The sequence below is a fragment of the Coloeus monedula genome (assembly GCF_965178545.1).
Source record: "Coloeus monedula genome assembly, chromosome: 8".
Classification (NCBI taxonomy): Eukaryota; Metazoa; Chordata; class Aves; order Passeriformes; family Corvidae; genus Coloeus; species Coloeus monedula.
Window position 1 is genome coordinate 397788 of NC_138788.1, and position 21134 is coordinate 418921.

The following is a 21134-nucleotide window of genomic DNA, read 5'->3' on the forward strand; positions in this document are numbered from 1 at the left end:
GGGTCCCCGTGACCCCCCCGCTGCCAGTGTGGCATGGGGTGGGTGCTCCCCGCTCCGGTCCCGTGTGGGACGGGGCAACGGGGTGCTCGCCCGGGGAGGGGGCGAGCGGGGCGGGGGGGCCGCTCTTGTGCGAATTTGAGCTTTTTTTTTTTTTGGGTAGAGCCTTGTAGGCTTAGTGTGCTGCTGCGTGGTCTTCAACCGGGCCAATGGCGCTAATAAAAGTGGGAAAAAAAAAAGGAAAAAAAAACCAACCAACAAACCCCCTTATAGATAAGCTGCCCCCCTTCCTCCCCGCATCCCCCCTCATGTTGTGCTTGCGTGGCTGCCCCGGCCCCCGGCGTTGTGTAGCGGCTGTGAAATAAATACCCCGTGCTGTGTCAAACACTCGCCCGCCCGTTCCTCCCCCTGGTGCCCGCCCTGCACCCACCGGCCCTGCAGGGGTGTCCTGGGGAGGGGGTGGTGGTGATGGTGCTGTGCCCTCCAATGAGTGGGCACGGCTGGGCTGGGGAGTGGATTGGGGTAGGAGTGCCCCCCTGCCAGGGCCCTGGGTTTGGTTCCTGCACTCTGCTGCCATGAAGCTGGAACTGGCCTCCCTCCCCAGGGATATGTCCCCTCCCCAGATCCTGACCCTCTCCAGGACCCCAAACTAGCCCCCTTTCCACAGGGTCTGGAGCCGTAGAAAGACTCAGAACTTCCCTCCCTCCCCATCCTTTACCCCAACCCCAAACAAGACCCCAACCCAACCCAATCCTATCCCTGACCCAGAATATCCCTTACAGGACCAACCTGCCCCCCCCAACCTAACCCACGCCCTAGTGAGGGCCTCCATCACCCCCCTCTGCAGCCACTCAGCACCACGGGACACCAGGGCCTCAACTCACAGCATTTATGGCTCCAGGGAGAAAATAAAACAATACAAACCCCAAACCTCCCCAGTCTGGGGTCGTCAGCAGCTGTCAAAGGCACTGTGCCATATCCCCTGCCCCAGGGTGCCCATGCTCCACCAGCTCTGTGGACTCCAGGCGCTTGAGCCCCACACCGCCGGGGCCACCGAGGAGATGTGGCAGCTCCATTCCTGGCACCTTGGTCCCTGGCACCTCGGTCTCTGGCACGAGCCCGCCGGGAGGGGGGTCAGAGCTTGCTGGGGGGTCCTGGCCGTTGCTGGAGCTGCCAGGTCGCCCGCACCCCCTCACCCACCCGGTTGAGCCCAGCGAAGGCATCGGGGTTGCCGGTGCGGCGGTAGCACGCGATGAGGGGCTGCAGGACGGTGATGGGGATGCAGAAATTGAGGTGGGGGTAGGTGGCCCCCACACCGGTGTCCCGGGTGTTGCTGACCACGATCCCTGGCAGGGAGAGGAGTGATGCCCACGTCACTGGGTCTGGCCAGGGGACACCTGTGGGACCCCCCCACCTCCCCATGGGAGACCCCTGGCTTACCCATGAGGCATCCGCTGCGGGAGGAGACGAGGGGGCCGCCGCTGGAGCCCCCGTGGACGGCACAGGTGGTTTGCAGCATGACAGGGCGCCCAGCCACCGCCACGACGGCCGAGAGGACCCCCGCTGTCACCGAGGGGCCGCACGCCCGCCCCAACGCCCCGAAGCCCACCACGCTCACCTCTTCTCCTGGGATGGGAGAGGCAGGAGGTGGGTGCGAGGGGATGACGCACCCCCTACCCCAGCACCCCGTGTCCCCCCACTGCTTACCTGGGAGGAAGGTGTCAGCCAGGCACGGGGGGACAAAGCCTGTCACGCTCTCCTCCAGCTCCACCACGGCCACGTCGAAGGGGGACGACTCCTCGGTGGCAAACACCACACGTCCCCTGAGCACGGCGGCATCCCTAAGGACACGGTAAACGAGATGTCATGGCGGCGGACACGCAGGGTGGGGGTGTTAAGGCTGGGGGGGGCGCATAGCCGCACTCACTGGCCGGGGCCGGATGCCGGTGTCACATGGAGCGGGGTTCTGGCCTCCACGACGTGCCGGCAGGTGAGGAGCAACCTTGGTGCCAGCAGCACCCCGGAGCCCCAGGTCGCCCCGCACCCCACCAGCGCCGTCCAGCCCAGGGGGTCCTGCCCACTGCTCGCTGGCACCGCGGCCACCCACGCCGGCACCGGCGGCACCACGACCCCGGCTTCGCCCAGGACAGCGGCGCTGCTGCGCAGGATGGCGGCGAGGGAGCAGAGCAGCGTGAGCCCGACCCACTCGGCGCCCTTCCAGCAGAAGGAGGCGGCGATCAGGGCCACCACGCGCGGCCCGTCTGGCGAGGGCACGAAGGCGGCGCCGCCCTCGGTGCCGGGCAGGCAGCGGGCATCGGTGAGCACCAGGGCGTTCTCCTCGCCAGCCAGGTTGCTGACCACCCCCCGGCTCAGCGTGTTGAGGAAGAGCTCGGGGCACAGGTCTCCAAAGGGGGACCCGCAGGCCAGCAGCGCCTGCCCCTTGCGCAGGCAGCCGGCGCTGGCCCGCGCCGCCCACCCGCCCTCGGGCGCGTCCAGCCCGGGCACCCGCAGCCAGGCGAACCAGGGCAGCGCCCGCGGGTCGGTGCCCGCCTCCTCCTCGGCCCCGAACCGCCACCGCTCCGCCAGCCCGAAGCCGCGCTCCAGCGCCCGCCGGAACGCCGCGCACGGCACCAGCGCCAGCAGCCGCGCATCGAGCTCCCGCAGCCCGCCGGTCTCGGAGCCCAGCACGACGCGGAGGCGCGGGCACGGCCGGAGCGCGGCGGGCGGCAGCGCGGCGGGCCGTGCCCAGGCGGCGGGGCCGGCGCGCAGGAACGGGGCGAAGACAGAGGCGTGGCACAGCACCAGCGCGGGGCGGCGGCTCAGCACCAGCCCGCTGCAGCCCCCGCCGCAGCCCCCGCGGCCGCCCGCGCTCCGCACCCGCACCGCGCAGCACGGCGGGGCCGCCGCCATCACCGCCGCCGCCGGGCCCCGCCCACGGCCGCCCCCATTGGCTGCGGCCCCGCCCCGAGCCCTCCCCATTGGCTGGGGCGGGGCGCGCACGTGGCGGACGCGCCCCCGCGGGGCCCTCCCGGGGTGCCTCGATCCGGAGCGGCCCCGCGGCCCGGCCCCCGCTTCCCCGGGACATAAGGGATGCCTGGTTCGGAGCCGTCCCTCGACCCCTGCTTCTCCGGGGTCCCCCGGCCCCCACGGCCTGGATACCCCACGGCCACGCTCGCTTCCCACCTCACCTGCAGCACAAATGAGTACCAAACCTCCATTTCCACCACCAACAGAGGCACCGGGACTGGGAGAATCCCTTTGGGAGAGTTAAAGTTCCCCCCAAACACCGGGAGTCAGAGCTGAAGCTTCTCCCGTCCCCCCAGCCCCTTCCTGGCTGTCTGGGGCTCGGTGTGGGTTTCTTACACCAAGAGCAAAGCCCCTGCAACCCATGAGCTCTGCCTGGTTGCCAGCCCAGAGGCAAGCAGTTCTTCCATCCTGCCTCAGTTTCCTTCACTGGCTGCACCACGCAGATATGGAATCATGGAATGAATATCCCAAGTTGGAGGTGACAAGGATTGAGTCCAGCTCCTGGCCCTGCACAGGACAGCCCCAAGAATCCCACCCTGTGGCTGAGAGCGTTGTCCAAACGCTTCTGAAACTCTGTGGCTGGTGTTCTGATGGCCCCAAGGGCCAGCAAACACCCCAGACTGAGGCTCGTTGCCCCTTCAGAGGAGAAAAACATGTCTTTATTGAACTGAAAATGAGTGCCAGACAGCAATGAAACTTCAGACAAAAAAAAGACCGTTGAGAGTATAAAAGAAACCGGTTTAGTCTACATTAATCACCTCATGATATGCAAATGTCAAACACTTCCATGCTACAACAACCAAAACAGCTCCATGGTTCTTACTGTGATGGCGTGGCCAGAGGATCCTCAGTGGAGGTCTGGCCTGATGGGGAACCAGGCAGCCCCTTCCCACTGGACACCACTCCCAACACCTGCACCAGGTGCTGCTCTCCAACTAAGAAAAAATAATCCCTGTAAACTAAAGAAGCTGGGATTGCACACCTCAGTCCCAACGGCACCTCGCCGTCGTTGGTCAGCGTGACACAGCACAGCCACCCTACAGCTCAGTTAAGCCCAAATGCTATGTTTATTGAGGACTTCTAATATCGTGAAACCTTGGTTCAGTAATTTGTGAAATACCTAAATACCGTTAAATATATTTTTAAAAAACCCTAAACCAGACTCTGGACTAAACAAGATGAACGTTAAACTAAAAAGTTAGAAGGGACACCGTTTACATTAACACTTTCTTTAAAAAATATAATTGCTTTTTCCTTTTCTAGTTTTTTGTTTTTGAAGTCAATTAACCACAGTGGTGAGACGTGCTCTCTTTTTCAGCTGTTACATTGCAGCGTGCAGAGTTTGGACTTCCCAGACTGGAGCAGCCCCGCTGTCACCGGACTGGCAGGGACAACTCAGGAACGGCGCCGCCTCCCCGCCGCAGGAAAAGAGTGGCGTCACCACTGTGCCATAAGGGCAGCCGGAAAACCAGGAGTCTCTTGGACAATGCCAGGATGCACTTGGAAAGCCTTCCATGTTCTAATAGAAAAGTCCATAGGAAGCTGTGAACAGGATCAGTCCAGAGGAGTAAAACTCTCGTGTCCGTGCCAGTATCAGTCAATGTACTGCGATAGCCAGCGGAAGCCCTCACCGTAGCCTTGCCTCTTGAGCACGCTGCACATGAACACCTCCATGGGCCGTGCATTCAGGTCCTTCAGTGGCACATTTCCCTGGGGGAATCCAAACAGGAGTCACATCCGCAGCCCTGGTGCCCTCAGGGAAGCGCCCAGCGAGGCACAGCCATGCAGGGAGCTCCTCTCGTAGGCCCCTCCGTGTGTGCACTGCGTTTTGTACAGTCCCGGCAGCTTCAAAACTTGCCCAAGGGCATCATCAGGGGTTTGGGTTGGAAGGGACCCTAAAAACCACCACATTCTACCCTGCTGCCTGATCCCACAAGACCAGGTTGCTCTACACCCTGTCCAGCCTGGCCTTGGACACTTCCAGGGATGCAGCAGCCACAGCTTCTCTGGGCAACCCGTGCCAGGGCCTCCACCACCCTCACAGGGAAGAATTTCTTCCCAATTTCCTATCTGAGCCTGCCCTCTGGCAGTGGGAAGCCAGTCCTCCTTGTCCCACCACTCCATGGCTTTTTAACAGTCTCTCCCTCGTAGGCTCCCTTCAGGCACATCATCATTATGGATTCACCCTGGCCCAGCAGCGCACAAACTCCTGGTACCAACCCGATCGAGCCTCACTCTGCAAGGAAGCAGGCAAGCTCTCCCCCGCCTGTGACAATCCCACATTCCGATGCCTCCCTACCTTTCCTGTGGTCTGTCCATAGAGCCCAAAGATCTCCCGCAGCTTCTCCTCGCTGATGGCCTCTGGTCTGTCGATTTTGTTTCCCAAGATAAGGATTGGCACGTTGGATATTGTCTCATCTGTCATTAACGCCTGCGTGCAAGAGCCAACAAGAGCTGAGCAGAGAGGTGGGAAAAGGAGTCGTTGCCTGAAGAAAATGGTTTTGTTTAAGTTCTGAGACCAACAAGGGCTCGTTTTTGGGGCTTCCAAACTCCTGTGGAAGACTCACATAATCAATGAGGCTGGAAAAGCCCTCCCAGCCCATGGAGTCCAAGCTGTGCCCGATGCCCACCTTGTCCCCAGCCCAGAGCACTGAGTGCCACCTCCAGCCCTTCCTTGGACACCTCCAGGCATGGGCACTCCAAAGCTCCCTGGGCAGCCCCTGCCAAGGCCTGAGCACCCTTTCCATGGGGAAATTCCTGCTGCTGTCCAAGCTGAGCCTGCCCTGAACGCAAGCACCCGTGCTCAAGCCAGAGTAAGGACATCCTGGCTCCTCCAGCTCTGGGAGAGATGGCTGTTATTTGTAATTTAGCTAATCAGAGGTCTTGGAGAAGGGAAAGAAGAGAAGTGTATTTACATTAAGCTCAACTTTGGATTCCATAAGCCGTGAGTGATCTGCACAGTCCACCAGGAAGACAATCCCATTGATGGCAGGCAGATAGTTCTTCCAGACTCGGCGAGCTGGAAAAAACAAGGGACAAGCACAGCCCTGTGAAATCTCCACGCAGGGAAAACTCCACCAAACCTCAGCAACCATGGCTGCCTTTTTAGCCCGGGTGTCCTCCTTCCAATAGTTTTGTGTATAAAAGAAAAGGGCAAAAACCCCGTGTTTAAAACTTCTAGAAAGTCATCAATTATTCAAACCAAATTATATTGGAGTCTTCCACAGCTAAAAATACTTCAGGCAGCAGAGCATGAACTGGCAGCATTTCCTTCCAAGCAATCCTACAGCCAGGAGGTTGTTTCCACGTGTTGTTCCATAAATAAATATGGGCAACAAATAATTAGGCACTGCTAATTGCTGGCGCTCGTCAGGATCAGTTTGTGGTAATTTTTTCCCTTACCTTGCTCATGTCCACCCAGATCAAAAGTCGTGAAGGTCATTCCAGCAATTGTCAGCTCCTCTGATGCTGAAATGGAAAGCACAGGCTGGGATTCAGGAAAACAAGGAAGTTGTCATGGACAGAATTTAGCAGGGATTTGTGCTGGCATCTCACACGCTCCTCCAAGAAGGAATTGCCTGAATTTCCTGTAGAACCCACTGGCTGAAACGGAGCCGTTGCTTCAATCATGAGTGGCTGAAAATAATTTCCCCTGCATCCCACTGAAGCTTCTCAACCTGCAATTATTATCCTTTATTATGCTTTTCATTAGGAAAATTTTCCCTTGCTATTAACTGAGCAGCACCAGCTCTTGGGCATTTCTAGAGAGGAAAACACAGATCCACTTCAGCCTGGGGAACCACAGCACAGCTGCAACCCCAGCTGAAGTTTTAAGACCCTCGAATCCCCCAGGCAGAGCTGCCACCAAGGTGCCTTCCTACACAGTGTCCCCAAACTTCCAGAGGAAAAGCCATGTCGGGAGGCTCTTCCCAGGGAGACTTACTGGGATGTAGCGTGGGGACATGCTGGCCCAGCCTGTCATCTTTGAGCATGTGCAGCAGAGTGGTTTTCCCTGCGTTATCCAGCCCCAGGAATACCAGTTTTCCAGACTTCTTGTACAAACCTGCGAGGAGAAGGAACAAAGCAAGAGGAAAGCTCCAGCGGGCTCCTCTGGAGCCGGAACGCCACGCTGCTGCTGCTGCCGGTGGCTTTTTGGGAAGCCCTTTCCCAGAGCTCTGCTGCCACCTGTGCACACTTCCAGCATGGACACAGGGCAGCAGGGAAAACACACACAGGCTTTTTCCAAGGCATGTTTACAGCAAGGGACCTCTCCCAAGCTCGTGTTCCCATGAGTATTCCATTCTTTGCTCCGGTCCATCCCAGCAGCAGAGGACAGCGTGCAGCAGAGTATTATGGATCAATCTGGATCCTCAAAGGGGTATTTAGAGAAGGAAACTGAACAAACTCATAAAAGACAGCAGCGAGTTGTCCAGGAAAAAGTGCAAAGCAGGGAACAGTGCCTTGTTTTCTTGGGATAAACTGACTTTTGTTCACTTCCAGGCACGTGTCTGCCACAGGAAAGCTCCCAAAGGCTTCCAACGGGAGTTTTTCTCACCCTGTCCTTCTCATCCTCCCTTCAAGAGGTGATCAAGAAAATGGGCACCCCATCCTCCAGCAAGGAGTCCCACTGGAATCCAGGACTCTGGAAGAAGGAGGAGGAGGATGGGGTTCCCTCCCTGGCGAGGCAGCACCACTGCCTAGGGCTGGACAGGCCCTGGGTGCCAGCCCAGCTGCTCTAGGGCTTCTAAAGGGCCAGAGAAACACTTGAGTGGGAGCCCAATGCCTCCAAATACTCCCTGCACTAGCATAAGAGCCCTTTCCTCACCAGACTTTACACTGGCCAGAGCTGCTGCACACCACCTTAGAGCCCGACTTTTACGGGATCCTGGCAATGGGAGAAGCCAAACCGACCCAGAGGGGGCTGCCAGGGGCTGCTGAGGCACAGAGGGAGCTGCGGCATTACCTAGGAACTGCAAGACGCTGCTGAAGCCATTGTAGAGCCATTCGAAGATGAAAGACATCGCTGGAAATAAAATGCCTGCGGGGGACAAAACCCAAGCCCCGAGTTACGAAGCGTCGGTGCCTGAAGGGAGACGCGGTCGGGGGGACCGGGACGGGGGGATCGGAGATGCCGGGGACGGGGGGGCCCGGGGGGCTGGGGGTCAGGGGAACGGAGGTGAGAGGGGACAGGGGATGACGGGGCACTGGGGTGAGGGGGACCGGCCTCAAGGGCGGGCGGCGCGGCCTGGCCCCCGCCCCGCCCCCGCCCTGCCTGCGTGTCACCCCCCGCGCCGCCGCCGCCCCTCGCCCGGGCCTGCCAGGCGCTCGCCGCCCCGCTGAGCATCCCGCCGGGCCCGGCCGGCCCCCGCGGCCACCCCCGCCGCTCACCCCCGGCTGCCCCCGGGCCGCCGCCGCCACCGAGTCCCGTCCGCGGCCGCCGCCAGCGCCCCGCCGGAAACGCGTCAGCGCGCGCCCCGCCCGCTTCCGGCCCCGCTGGCTCCGCGCGCCGGGGGCTGCGGCGGGCGGCACCGGGAGGCCGCGGGTTCGAGACCCGCCCGGCCTCCGCGGGGACCCGGGTTCGAGACCGCCCCTTCCTGCGAGGGACGCGAGCCTGCGTTTCGCCGTAAATCCCCCGGGTCACAAAGCCCAGCGCTGACGCCGAGGTCAGGGGGAGAGAACACGGTCTCAGGCTGCTCCAGGGGAGGTTCAGGTTGGACATTAGGAGGAATTTCCTCCCAGGAAGGGTGATCAGACAGTGAGGCGGTGGAGTCACCATCCCTGGAGGTGTTCAAGGAAAGACTGGACGTGGCACTCAGTGCCAAGGTGGGGATCAGCCACAGGCTGGACTCGATGATCTATGAGGTCTTTTCCAGCCTCAGTGATTCCGGGATTCTGTGACCCCTCAGCTCCAGGGAGGGAAAGGAGAGGGAGCCCCACAGCACTGGATTTCAATAGTTTTTATTTCTAGCATCCGTACACATCCCAGGTGAATGATCTCCTGTCATGACTTAGAGCACACCACATGACCATGCACAAGCAGGGTGTTTGGATATTATAAATTATTTCTTCCAGCCTCCACCAGGCCTCAGCAGACACGCCACTGCTAGGTATGGAATTCTAATCAGCAAAGTTACAGGCAAGGTCTTCTTGTTGACACTGAAGCTATTTCTCTGGTCTATTCCTGCGTGTGGCAGCTCCTCGGTGGGAAGGACACAGCTGTCTCACCACCATCCTCAGGACTTAGTTTTTCTGGTAGTAGAACCATATGTCAACTGTGTGGGGCAGAAAAAAGGAGGGGGTTAGTCCCCTGTGAGCCACCCAGTTATCAGGTAGTCACGTGGCAGCGTGTATGTGTCACCTCCAGCTCAGGGGCTTCCTCATGCCTGGCACCAGCTCCACAGCACAGCAAACGGGTTCTGGCACACACCTGTTCATGTGGATCTGTTTTCCCAAAGAAGTCACCCTTCTTGCTGGGGCTGCCATTAAGAGCATCCACGATTTGGTGCAGGCAAGGACAGCAAGCCAGGCCTCCTTCTGCCTTAGCTGGCTCAGGAGGCAAAGCCATTTGACCTCCAGCTCCCATGCCCACGTGGAAGACATGGATTTCTCCACAGGTTTATTCCCCATGAAGGGATTGGAAGTGGCAGCCTAGCTCCTCTTTCCGCTCCCAGCACCACCCTCAGCTTGCCCTTGGGCCTTGCCCTGGCTACAGCAACATCCAGGTTTAGTTCAGACCCTCATTTTCCTATGGACAGCTCCTCTGAGGAAGCCCCTGCTCTGTACTGGGATGTCAGGGTGGGTTTTGAGACTCACCTTCAGGCGGGATGGGGTTGGCAGCTTTACACGGCGGCGCCTGAAACAAGGAGGGCATTATCAGAGACCAGAGGTGTCTTTACACTCTCCACACAACATTTAGGGCTGCCCAAGCCTTTCCTGAGCACCATCTAAGATCCTGTGGCAGCTGGTCAGCTGTGGGGAAACAACTGAGCTCACGTGCAGTGTCCTGTGGCTCCCGGAGCCTCCTCACTCTGGAGATGGCCCAGGTGCCCGAGGTGCTCTGCTCCAAGTGCAGGCTCCAGGGCCATCTGCTTCCCAGCACAAGCAGCTCCCACTCCAGAGTCTACACAGGTGCAGGCAGCTGCTTTTTTTTTTTTTTTTTACCTACAATGCTGCTTTAAAAAATATGGGGGAATAGAGGCACAAAGGACTCTCTCAGAACTCCTCTGAAGAGCTTGTATATAACCACCAAAGGCAGACAAAATCCTTGTCTGGGGACACATCCTCCACAAGAGCTTTCGAAAACCAAATTGAGATCCCCAATTGGGATACCAACACTTTAGAAAACAAGACAATGGTTTTAAAGGTCTCTCCAAGGCTACAGAGAGACTCAGGTTTTCAGTGATGGAAGAGAGGCAAGATTTGCATTTTGATTTTCCTGTCCCCTCCCTCTAAGCCCTTTCAGGTTGCTAACAGCAGTACTTTTCAAGTCTAGGGAGAGACAATTCCTGAGGCTGGACACGAGAACTACACCAGGAATGTCAAGCTCTTCATTCTGAAGTATACAAAACCCCTGGAAGATCAGACTCTCTTTTCTCAGAGGGAGACCTGTACTGTGAAGCTCTTGGAAGGCCAAATATTTAAAACCCTCTCAGAACAGCTGACAGCCAAGCTATGGCTCAGAAGTTTAGCCCTCCATGCAAACTCTGTTTGGGATTCCATCTCCCAGATGACTAAGGGCAGGGAGAAGCCTCTGGAGGAAGTTTGCTCCCCATCCATCCTGTTTAACCAGAAGCAGGTGTTCAGTCACCCAAAACATTCTGGGCATGCCATGTGCCATTCACACAGAGAGGACAGTTCCCCACACAAATTGCACTGTTTTTCCCGACAATAACACTGGGATTTGGCCACTCAAACTGGTACTTACTGCATCCACAGTAGCTTTTGCACAGTCTTGACTACAGCAGAAAGGGCTGCCAGACACCGTCAGGTTGGTGCTGAAAGAGATGAGGCACCTGTGAGAACCTGCAAGCCCAGCCTCCCCCCCAGGAGCATTAAATAATGGAATATTTAGGATCGCAGTTACAGCTGCTGGGTGGAGGGGGAAGGCCTGGGGAGACAGCCAGCAGCTAACAGAAAGCATGGCACCACTCAGGAAGGGAAGGTCCAGGGCTTTTTGTTTAGGGAAGAGGAAGGTGCACATTACCACAAGCATTAACCCACCAGTTGATCTCCCCTCCGTCAGTTTTCTTTGTTATTAAAGCTTTCCAGTGCTCGTGGGTGCCTTTGATGACGTCCAGGGCAAAATCCTAGAGTTGGAGACGAGAACAAACATCACGTTATGTGGAAGCACCAGACCACCTTCCCCAGACTATCAGTTACAAGGAGCTGATTTTAGACAGCTCTGGAAGGGGCTGGAAGAAACCTCTTCCGCTCCGGTGCCGTTCAGGAAGAGCAGAAACTCCCAGCGCGCAACAGCCGAAACAGCCGGGATCGTACCGGGGAATTGTTTTGCTTTTGAGATGGGAGGATCTGCCAAGGTCACTGAGCGAGCTTGAGGCCAAAAGAAACTGAACACAGTCCTGGGCCAGTGCTCCATTATGAAAGCACCTCCACCCTGCTGCTCCTCCCACTCAGTGTGTCTCCAGCAGCTTGCTGATCCAGGCCTATCCAGGAGCTCTCCTCCACTCCAGGCAAATGATTCAGACCAGCAGGAAGAGACACGCAGCTAATCAGTCTTTGCAACTACTTTAGAATGAATTGGTTTCCAGGCATATTAACCTATTTCCTTAAAAATGAGCAGTATATGCTCAAGCATTAACCTGTCAGCCGGAGAAGGAAGCACTCACAGTTCTTTGTTGGTGCGAACACCGGCACTAAATGTCCCGGTTTGATACCAGACCAAGCCAAATAAAACACTGTAGTGCATGTGTGAGGTTCTTTATCCTGATTTTCCAGTTTCCTTGACGGGTTTCACCCATCCTGAAGGGCAGCAAGGTGCTCCAGCCCAACCACCCTAGTGCTGTGCTACGGCCAAAGGGGACAAGTCCTTTGTGACTTCCATGCTCTTTCCCAGGCAGGGGTTTTGGGAGAACTCCCCTCCTCTGCACCACCTCTGAAGCTCTGGGAGTTGAGTGACCTCACTAAACCCCTCATGGCACTCCAGGAAGGGCAGGAGGGAATCCATGGAAGCAGGATTTCACCTGCTCAGGAGCAGTAACTTATGTGATCCAACCTGGAAAAGAGGCAGAGCAGTAGTGCTGCCAAGGCAGAGCCTCACTCACAGGGTGTGAGGGAACACTTCGTGCCTGAAGGAAGAAGTGTTTTAACTCCTGAGTTAGCTTTAACTTGCACCAGGTTGCAGTGGAACAAAGCCAATGGGTAAGGGAGGCAAAGGGTGATGTCAAGCTGCCCTTGCTCCAGAGCTGAAGCAAATAAACCCGGTGTTTCCCACCTGGTTCTGACACGGAGGTTCCCAGCCCTGCAGTGATCCCACACGAAGAAAATAATCAACAGCACCAGGGTGATAACCCCAGGCATTTTTTCCTGGTATCCCTGCACTCACTAGGCTGGAAAAACAGCAGGATGACTGACAATAACTATCAGCAGCCCCATAAAAATCCATTCTCTCAGCGACTCACTCATGTCCCCACACACCCTGAGCTCAGTTTCTGGAACACGTGCCTCACCACAAAGCAAAGTGATCCTACCTTGCCTTTAAATTCCCCATTAAAAGCAAACTGGTTTTCTGGCTTTCCATCAGGTACTTTGTATCTTCTGAACCAGTCCACCGTAGCTTCTAAGTATCCAGGCTTCATCCTTCTGACATCCTCGATGTCTGGCGGGGGACACGGAGTTTGTCAGCCAGAAACAGTAACAGAATTTACTGAACTCTACAGAATTTATGTGGCTCGGCTGAGTTGTTCCGAGCTGTGCCTCTTCCAGCCCCTTCCCAAGCAGCCTTAGCAACACTTCAGACAGGTTCCCTGAAGACACAGTGAGTATCTCCTCAGGGAAGTTAGTGTTTCATGCTCACGGTGTATCCTGAGTGTCCCCAGGAGCACTGACACATTTAAACAGCTTTGATTAGAGCCTTGGGGGACGATCCCTTTCCTTCCACTGTACAGCCACCCTCTGCTTGGAATGCCAGGCTGTGCAGAGCACTGGCCACATGTGACAAACAGCAGTGAAATGTTTTGCTCTGGGATTGTCCTTCCAGCGTCACATCTCATAAATACCACTGCACAGAAGGAGCAAGCCCTGTCCCCATCTCCTGCAGGCTCTCATGGGAGAAAGGGAAGCACGGATCCTGCTCCTCCCTCCTGTAACTCACCATTATAGCTGTCTGCTTCCGGGTCTTCAACGTTGATAGCAATTACCTTCCAGTCTGTCTCTCCCTCATCAATCAGAGCCAGCGTGCCCAGCACCTTCACTTTGATGACTTCTCCCCGAGAGCAGACCTGCAAGGACAAAGACCTTGTTGTCCATACTGATGCATCCAAGGAATGCACAACAGGAGGCTGTGCAGGAGCTCAGCAAGCAGCCAGGCACCACGAAATCAGCTCTTGCTGTCAGCAGCTCATCAGCCCTAGCTCATCTCAGCAACAATCTCCAGAAGCAGCAGAGGGAAACATCCCATTGTTAAGGGAGAGGAGGTAGGAAATGAATAATGTCCCTGGATAATTGACTTTGGAGACATTAATTACACGTTTCAGGAGACATTTAGGATGCGTTACCTTGCTTCCAATTTCGCACACATCAATCGGATCGTTATCTCCACAGCAACCAGTATTTTCATCCTTGTGACCTGGGTCTTCCCAAGTCTGGAAAAAAGCCCCAAACCAACATCAAAATCAACCATACATAAGAATAAGAACGTTCAGGTCTAAAGAGGCAGTAAAAAGCAGGTTTATTTGGGGCATGCAGTTGCCTGCAATATACAGAGGATGGCCCACTCCACACCTGCTTCCAGGTCTGGTGGTTGGGCTCTTGTTTCCCTTGTGCCTGGGAATTTTGAACCCAAGTTAAAAGGTCTCATCTTCCAAAAAACAAGCAGCTCCTCCTACCCACAAACCCCCCTTCAACAACTTTCCAGACTTCCTCCTCCGTCCCACAGCTGCGTAAAGGTGAAGTTCACATCTATAAAGGGCACTTGATTTGGCTGCCTGCCTGTTCCTCTCCCTATTCATTCCTTAGCAGAAGTTTCCTGAGCTCCAGATAGCAGTCCAGCAGAGATGGCAGACAGACAGGGTGTATTGTTTCCTTTTAATTAAACAATTAAAGACACTGTTAACCCTAGAGAAGTGATAAGAATGCAGAGTCCCACTGTGCTCCCCAGTGCATCTCACCTGCTGCGGTGAATGCAAATTGAAGGACACGACTCCAGAAGCCAACTGACTCCAAAAACAAGAGCTGTTTAAAACACACTCCTGATCAGGAGTTGAAAAGAACTCCATGCCCACTTGCATCATAAGGAACATGTACTCCTAAGGTGGCTGAGACATAAAAAAGAAGGAATGTTCTTCCCAAACCTCTGCATGCCAGGACAAGACCAGTACAGCCAAGACCTTGTGATAGATCCAGAGTGTTCAGGAAGATGTTTTGACACCTGGGTGGTGCTGTAGGGCCGTTCACAAACACTATCACATTTCTCCACCAGGAAGTGTTAAGCTCTTGATGCATAAACACCTTTGATCCACGAACACATGACAGAGCAAAGGCTTCAAAAGACACAATTCTGCACAAAGAAACAGGCTCCAGAATCCATTCAAGCAGGAAACAACTCAGCTTTGAGGCCCTGTGTTAAGCCATGTGGGGAAAACACTCGACATGTGCTACTATCAAGAGTAGAAATACCAAATTCAGTGTGTTTGCCTGTGATCTGTCACTGACAGCTTATTTCTCTGAAGGAAATTCCAGCCTTAGAGAACATCAGAGGCGAACAGCCTTGTTTGAAGTCCCTCTATCTAGCAGTCCCCAGCCATTTAAGAGCATGTGTCCAGATGTCACTATCATGGTCCCACCTTGCCAGCTGTTTCTGGGAAAGCACATCTGTGCAGTGGTGGGCGTTGGCAAGAAGAGTCTCCCATGAAGATTCAGCCTAAATCCTGCACCATTAGGATAAAACTTTGTGCTTTGCCAGGCAGGAACTGAGGGCGCTGCACTGCCACATGCACGATGACAGCTCCCTCCAGCCACACAGAAGGACCTGCCAGCTCCTGCCCAACCAACCTCCGAGCACCTGAGGGTGAGCAGCAGCTGCTCACCCTCAGGGAGCTTGTCTATGACATCAGACAGAAGCCTAAACCTCGGGATTTCTGCTTTAAAATATCCCTGTTTTCCTGACAGGTTGTCTCCCTCAGCAGGATAATATATCCAGCTGCAAACACCGTGCTCCAGGTCAGACTCTCTGCTGACCTTTTTGCTCATTAATACAGTGGCAATCACAGGCACCTTCCCCACCAGGATGGATGAGCAACTGGGACAAACCACAGTACCTGTGGGATAGCACCATAATTCCAGATGTAGCCCTTGTGGGGAAACACGTTCGCTACAAAGCGCAGTTTCCCTTTCTTCACATCTTGCTTAATTGGGTTCAAGGGTTCCTTTGTTGAAATCTGAAAGAAAAGTTATATAAATCTCTCTGCTTTACCCTCTATGAAAAAAAAAAAGTGATTTTTTAAAATGGAACCAAGAAGCCAAGAGACCAGGAGATGATGCTGATGCGAGCGGCAGATACCGGACAACTCCAGTTGCACTACCATCCCTTGGGATATGGTTTCCAGCAGACTTACAAGCCTTGGAATCACATGGGGTTAAGAGCCGTAAAATATTGCTTTAATCATGGGAGAACACCAAGGCATTCCAACTCCTGCAATCTCAGCCTCCACACCAGACCTCCAGCATTAAGCAAGTACTGACAGGAGAGGTTAGAAACCACTCCGATTCCAGAGGCGGAACTGAGGAGGAATCAGCAGAGCCAAGGATTGAGACAGGAACTGTAACGTAATTACCTCCATTTTAGCGTTTGTCCATCGAGGTACCTCCACAACCATGTTGAACACATTCTGAAGAAAGCAAAAGAGTGGGAAGGAACTGCTTTAAACCAGGAACACAAACAAGTAAGCACAAAACCCAGCCAGTTCACCTGAAACACTAACTTTTTTCTGTTTTGTTTTTTTTTCAGTGCTAATTTTGATACAGCTGATAAAAGTCCTGTAGCCCAGTCAGTCACATGTCATCATTCCAAGCTGAACCTCACGAAAGACCCCAAAGGCCAGATTGAGGCTCCCACACGCTCTCCATCAGTTGCCACCTACAAACATCCCCATCACATTCCCAGGCTACAGGAACAGGTTAAATCAACGGCAAACAGCTGCTTACAAACTACCCTGGAGAGAACAAAATGGGGTTTGGGCCATATTTATTAAATACAATGTGTTTAATGCTCCAGGAAGAGCCACTCTGGCCATTCAGAAAAGACAAGACCAACAGGACAAGCCGTTTATTTAATAATGTGGGTATCTGTGTACTGCCCTGAACGAGTGAGAACATCACTCCCCAATATTCTAGCCATGATGTAGGGAAGGATGCCCTTTCTGCAGGCTGACTCTCCTGTAAAAGCAGACCTTGCTAGCGGCATGGTGTGAGGATAAAAGTGTGGGGGAGAAAGGCAGAACCACATCTCACAGTATCTTGTTTACAGGTGACACTTGAAAACATCTCCTGTTGATCCAGCTGGGCTGAGAGTTCAATGTCAGCCTCCTCTCCAAGAAAACAAGCTTTTCCACACTTGAACCTTAACATCTGCTGTTTGAAGAGATGATGGCTTTTTAACAAAAAGCCAAACCTTGCCCCCTGGCCTGGGCAAGGTTTCTAATCCCCACCTTAAGCAGTATTAGCATGGCAAAGTCCCTCGAACCTGTATTGCACCATAATTGGATTGGTATTGTGCAACAAGTGCTGTTACATCACTGACTGCCCACACCCTTCCCCAGCAGAGCTTTATTACACCCCCCTAATTGCAGGGGGTCACTGCTCATCTGCATTTTATATGTAGAAAGGCAGGTAACTACTTTTATTCCTAACTCGAGGGAAGGAATGAGGCAACAGGAACAGGCTGGGCCGAGTGCTTAGGTCTCTACAGGCACAGAAAGATGACCTGGGGCTGCATCTTTGTAAGGACTGAAGCTTCCCCATGGTCCAACCTGGCCTAAGGCACACAGAGAGCAGCCCAGGGTCACCCCTTTGCAACGACACAGGTCCAGGTAAGGTCAATACACCCCAGTCCAAGACTGAAAAAACCACGCTGCAATCCTCTCAGTGTCTTAGGAGTCTGAGGATAAAGATCAAGGAGCTCAGACAGAGTGAGACAACCTTTTGCTCCAAGCCGGGCTCCGTAACGTCACTGGCAGCCCACCTGCTAAGTGATGAGTAGAACCTCAGTGCTGAGGCACTCCAGCCACACAGAGAGCCCCATGGGACCAGCACTGTTGGGTAACTTTGGGGACTTCGACCTTCAGCTACTGTGACTTTTTTCTCTGAGTGACTTGGCACAGACGTGCTGGCAGCAGCCTGAGGGCACACCAGTAGCCCCGTTTCCCCTGTTATTACCAGTTCAAGGAAATCCTCCTCACCTCTGTACTCGCTCCCCTGCTCCTTCCTCCCCTGATCTGCAGGCAGCTGCAAAGCGTGGCATTCTCTGGATTTTCCTTGTCTGGGTTACCTGCCAGGCACCTGCACTGGGAACTGCTTCACCACTGTCCTTGATGACTACAATCCATCTTTTCCCTTCTGAGAAGGCAAAAGCCACTTCAGACTTCCCAGAGCACCTCAGGTAGCCCCATCACCTTCACCTCAGTAGCTCAATCAGCTGCTTTTTAAAGGATCATCTCTCTGCATATTCTTTTCCTTTCCCAGAACCACTCCCCACCTCTGAATTTCAGCTCTCTCTAACAAGTATTACTTGGTCCACCACATTTCTCGAGCTGCACAGCTTTTTAGCACGTGTCAGAGAAAGAAACAAGCTACAGCAGTGAAGGACACAGTCAGAGAGCCTGAGGTACCACTGAAAAAACATTAAATGAAAACTGAAACACAACCATTTTGATTTCCTGAAGCTGGGGCATTTTTTACTCAGAACAGCCTAATTTGACTAAGCACTGGCTGCTAGAAGGATGTGAAAGCCCTGCAGCACTGCAAGGGGCAGGTTCTGCCAGGCAAGAGGTCCCAGGAGATGCTACAGCAGGAATTCAACATCCTCACCCTCTGATCAGTGTTGGATTATACTGCAGGCGTGAAGTGGCCGTACTGCAGTCAAAACCCAAGCCTGAGCTATTTATGCAGCACCCATAGGAATGGATGTAGATGTTACAAAAAAAAAGCAGTTTCCTGCTTAGCTAACCCAAAACGCCTGCATGGGTAAGCGCAAGCCAACCACTCGCATCTCTGACGCAAAAAATGAGAATGAGATCATCCACTCTCTTCTCCCGGATCGCTTCGCCCGAGGCCAGGACGGCAAGAAACCCATTCCTTGCAGGGTTAGACAATGGCTCCATAAGGTGCTCCTGCAGTGTGGGGAACTGGGAGCCTCCCACGGGTGTTTCAGGACCCTCTGAACCCCCGGATGTTTCAGGACCCCCCGGTGCCGTGGATGTTTCAGGGCTCCCTGATCTCCTGGATGTTTCAGGACCCCCTGTTCCCCTGTGTGCTTCCAGATCCCCCGGTCCCTTGGATGTTCCAGGACCCCGGATCTCCCGGATGTTTCAGGACTCGCTGATCCCCTGGGTGTTTCAGGACCTTCTCTTACCTTCCCGGCGTCCGCGTAGATGGGGATATCGTGGAACGGGGAGATGTAGCGCCCGGCGGCATCCTCTGCAAGGCAAAGGGAGGGGGCCGAGGGTGAGATGCTGAGGGGACCCACCGACAGGTCCCACCTGGACGGACCCAGGCGAGCGACGGCGGGGTGAGGAGGGGAAGAAGGGGGCGCGGGGTGTCCCGCGGCGGCTGCCGGAGCGGGGCAGGGCGGCACTCACTGAAGAAGAGCCGGTACTCGGGGCTGTGGGGCCCGGCGCGCTCCTCCACGCCGTACCCCGACATCGCTGCGCGCACGCGCCCGCCGCCGGGGGACACTGCGCAGGCGCCGCGCGCGCGCCCGGCCCGCCCCCCGCCACGCGGCCGGGAATGGTCCTGCCCGGCTTGGAATGGTCCTGCCCGGCTTGGAATGGTCCTGCCCGGCTTGGAATGGTTATTCCCGGCTAGGAATGGTTCTGCCCGGCTTGGAATGGTTATTCCCGGCTTGGAATGGTTATTCCCGGCTTGGAATGGTCCTGCCCGGCTAGGAATGGTCCTGCCCGGCTTGGAATGGTCCTGCCCGGCTTGGAATGGTTCTGCCCGGCTTGGAATGGTTATTCCCGGCTTGGAATGGTTATTCCCGGCTAGGAATGGTTATTCCCGCCTTGGAATGGTCCTGCCCGGCTTGGAATGGTTCTGCCCGGCTTGGAATGGTTATTCCCGGCTTGGAATGGTCCTGCCCGGCTTGGAATGGTTCTGCCCGGCTAGGAATGGTTATTCCCGGCTAGGAATGGTCCTGCCCGGCTAGGAATGGTTATTCCCGGCTTGGAATGGTCCTACCCGGCTTGGAATGGTCCTGCCCGGCTAGGAATGGTTATTCCCAGCTTGGAATGGTCCTGCCCGGCTTGGAATGGTTCTGCCCGGCTTGGAATGGTCCTGCCCGGCTTGGAATGGTTATTCCCGGCTAGGAATGGTTATTCCCGGCTTGGAATGGTTATTCCCGGCTTGGAATGGTCCTGCCCGGCTTGGAATGGTTCTGCCCGGCTTGGAATGGTTATTCCCGGCTTGGAATGGTTATTCCCGGCTAGGAATGGTTATTCCCGGCTAGGAATGGTCCTGCCCGGCTAGGAATGGTTATTCCCGGCTTGGAATGGTTATTCCCGGTTTGGAATGGTCCTGCCCGGCTTGGAATGGTTATTCCCGGCTTGGAATGGTCCTGCCCGGCTAGGAATGGTCCTGCCCGGCTAGGAATGGTTATTCCCGGCTAGGAATGGTCCTGCCCGGCTAGGAATGGTTATTCCCGGCTTGGAATGGTCCTACCCGGCTTGCAATGGTCCTGCCCGGCTAGGAATGGTTATTCCCAGCTTGGAATGGTCCTGCCCGGCTTGGAATGGTTCTGCCCGGCTTGGAATGGTCCTGCCCGGCTAGGAATGGTTATTCCCAGCTTGGAATGGTCCTGCCCGGCTTGGAATGGTCCTGCCCGGCTTGGAATGGTTCTGCCCGGCTTGGAATGGTTCTGCCCAGCTAGGAATGGTTATTCCCGGCTTGGAATGGTTATTCCCAGCTTGGAATGGTTATTCCCAGCTTGGAATGGTTATTCCTGGCTTGGCATGGTTATTCCCGGCTTGGAATGGTTATTCCTGGCTTGGCATGGTTATTCCCGGCTTGGAATGGTTATTCCCGGCTTGGCATGGTTATTCCCAGCTTGAAATGGTTCTTCCTGGCTTGGAATGGTTATTCCCAGCCAGGAATGGTTCTTCCTGGCTTGGAAGCGTTCTTCCTGGCTAGGAATGGTTATTCCTGGCGTGTAATGGTCCTGCTCGCCATGGCTGCAACAGCATGGGCTGGCATGGACCGGCACAGCATGGTCCTAGCCCAGCATAGTTCAGCATGGCCACAATAGCAAGGGGTGGCATGGTCTGGCATGGCATGATGCTGCTTGGCATGGCCACAGAAGGGTGGGCTGGCATTGTCTGGCATGGTGTGATTCCACACAGCATAGGTGTAACAGTATGGGGTGGCATGGTGTGGCTTGGTCCTGCCCAGCATGGCCACTGCAGTATGGGGTGGCTTGGTCCTGCCCAGCATGGCCACTGCAGTATGGTGGGATGTGGTCCAGAATGGCTGCAATGTTCTGCATGGCATGGTTTGATCCAGCAGGAGCACAATAACTCGGTATGGGATGCCTTGGTACAACATGCCTGCAGCGTCGCCCATCCATGGAATGGCCATGGAATGGTCCATTCCCGTGGCCATGATAGCATGGGGTAGCATGCTCCAGCACAATATGGCTTGGTCCTGCCTGGCATGGCCATGGCAGC

The 21134-nt window shown here is 55.2% G+C and overlaps 3 protein-coding genes across 3 annotated transcripts; all 3 read right to left on the bottom strand.

Annotated features, from left to right (window-relative positions):
• Positions 1-926: 926 nt before the first annotated feature.
• TYSND1 (trypsin like peroxisomal matrix peptidase 1) lies at positions 927-2907 on the bottom strand (the record flags this gene model as incomplete). Its single annotated transcript, XM_082286549.1, has 4 exons — positions 927-1343; positions 1438-1623; positions 1705-1838; positions 1925-2907. The coding sequence occupies 4 exons, from the start codon at positions 2905-2907 to the stop codon at positions 1132-1134; spliced, it is 1515 nt and encodes a 504-aa protein (XP_082142675.1). The 3' UTR covers positions 927-1131.
• A 754-nt stretch (positions 2908-3661) lies between these two features.
• SAR1A (secretion associated Ras related GTPase 1A) lies at positions 3662-8482 on the bottom strand. Its single transcript, XM_082285709.1, has 7 exons — positions 8413-8482; positions 7988-8062; positions 6968-7087; positions 6427-6492; positions 5940-6043; positions 5324-5455; positions 3662-4734 (listed from the first exon to the last, which is right to left on the bottom strand). Exons 2-7 carry the CDS (start codon positions 8043-8045, stop codon positions 4618-4620), a joined length of 597 nt encoding a protein of 198 aa, XP_082141835.1. The 5' UTR covers positions 8046-8062; positions 8413-8482; the 3' UTR covers positions 3662-4617.
• A 484-nt stretch (positions 8483-8966) lies between these two features.
• Positions 8967-19138, bottom strand: PPA1 (inorganic pyrophosphatase 1). The gene is made up of 11 exons (XM_082286323.1): positions 19056-19138; positions 18830-18894; positions 16035-16088; positions 15519-15638; positions 13758-13844; positions 13355-13481; positions 12732-12859; positions 11245-11330; positions 10949-11018; positions 9838-9877; positions 8967-9296 (listed from the first exon to the last, which is right to left on the bottom strand). The coding sequence occupies exons 1-11, from the start codon at positions 19117-19119 to the stop codon at positions 9265-9267; spliced, it is 873 nt and encodes a 290-aa protein (XP_082142449.1). The 5' UTR covers positions 19120-19138; the 3' UTR covers positions 8967-9264.
• Positions 19139-21134: the final 1996 nt, after the last annotated feature.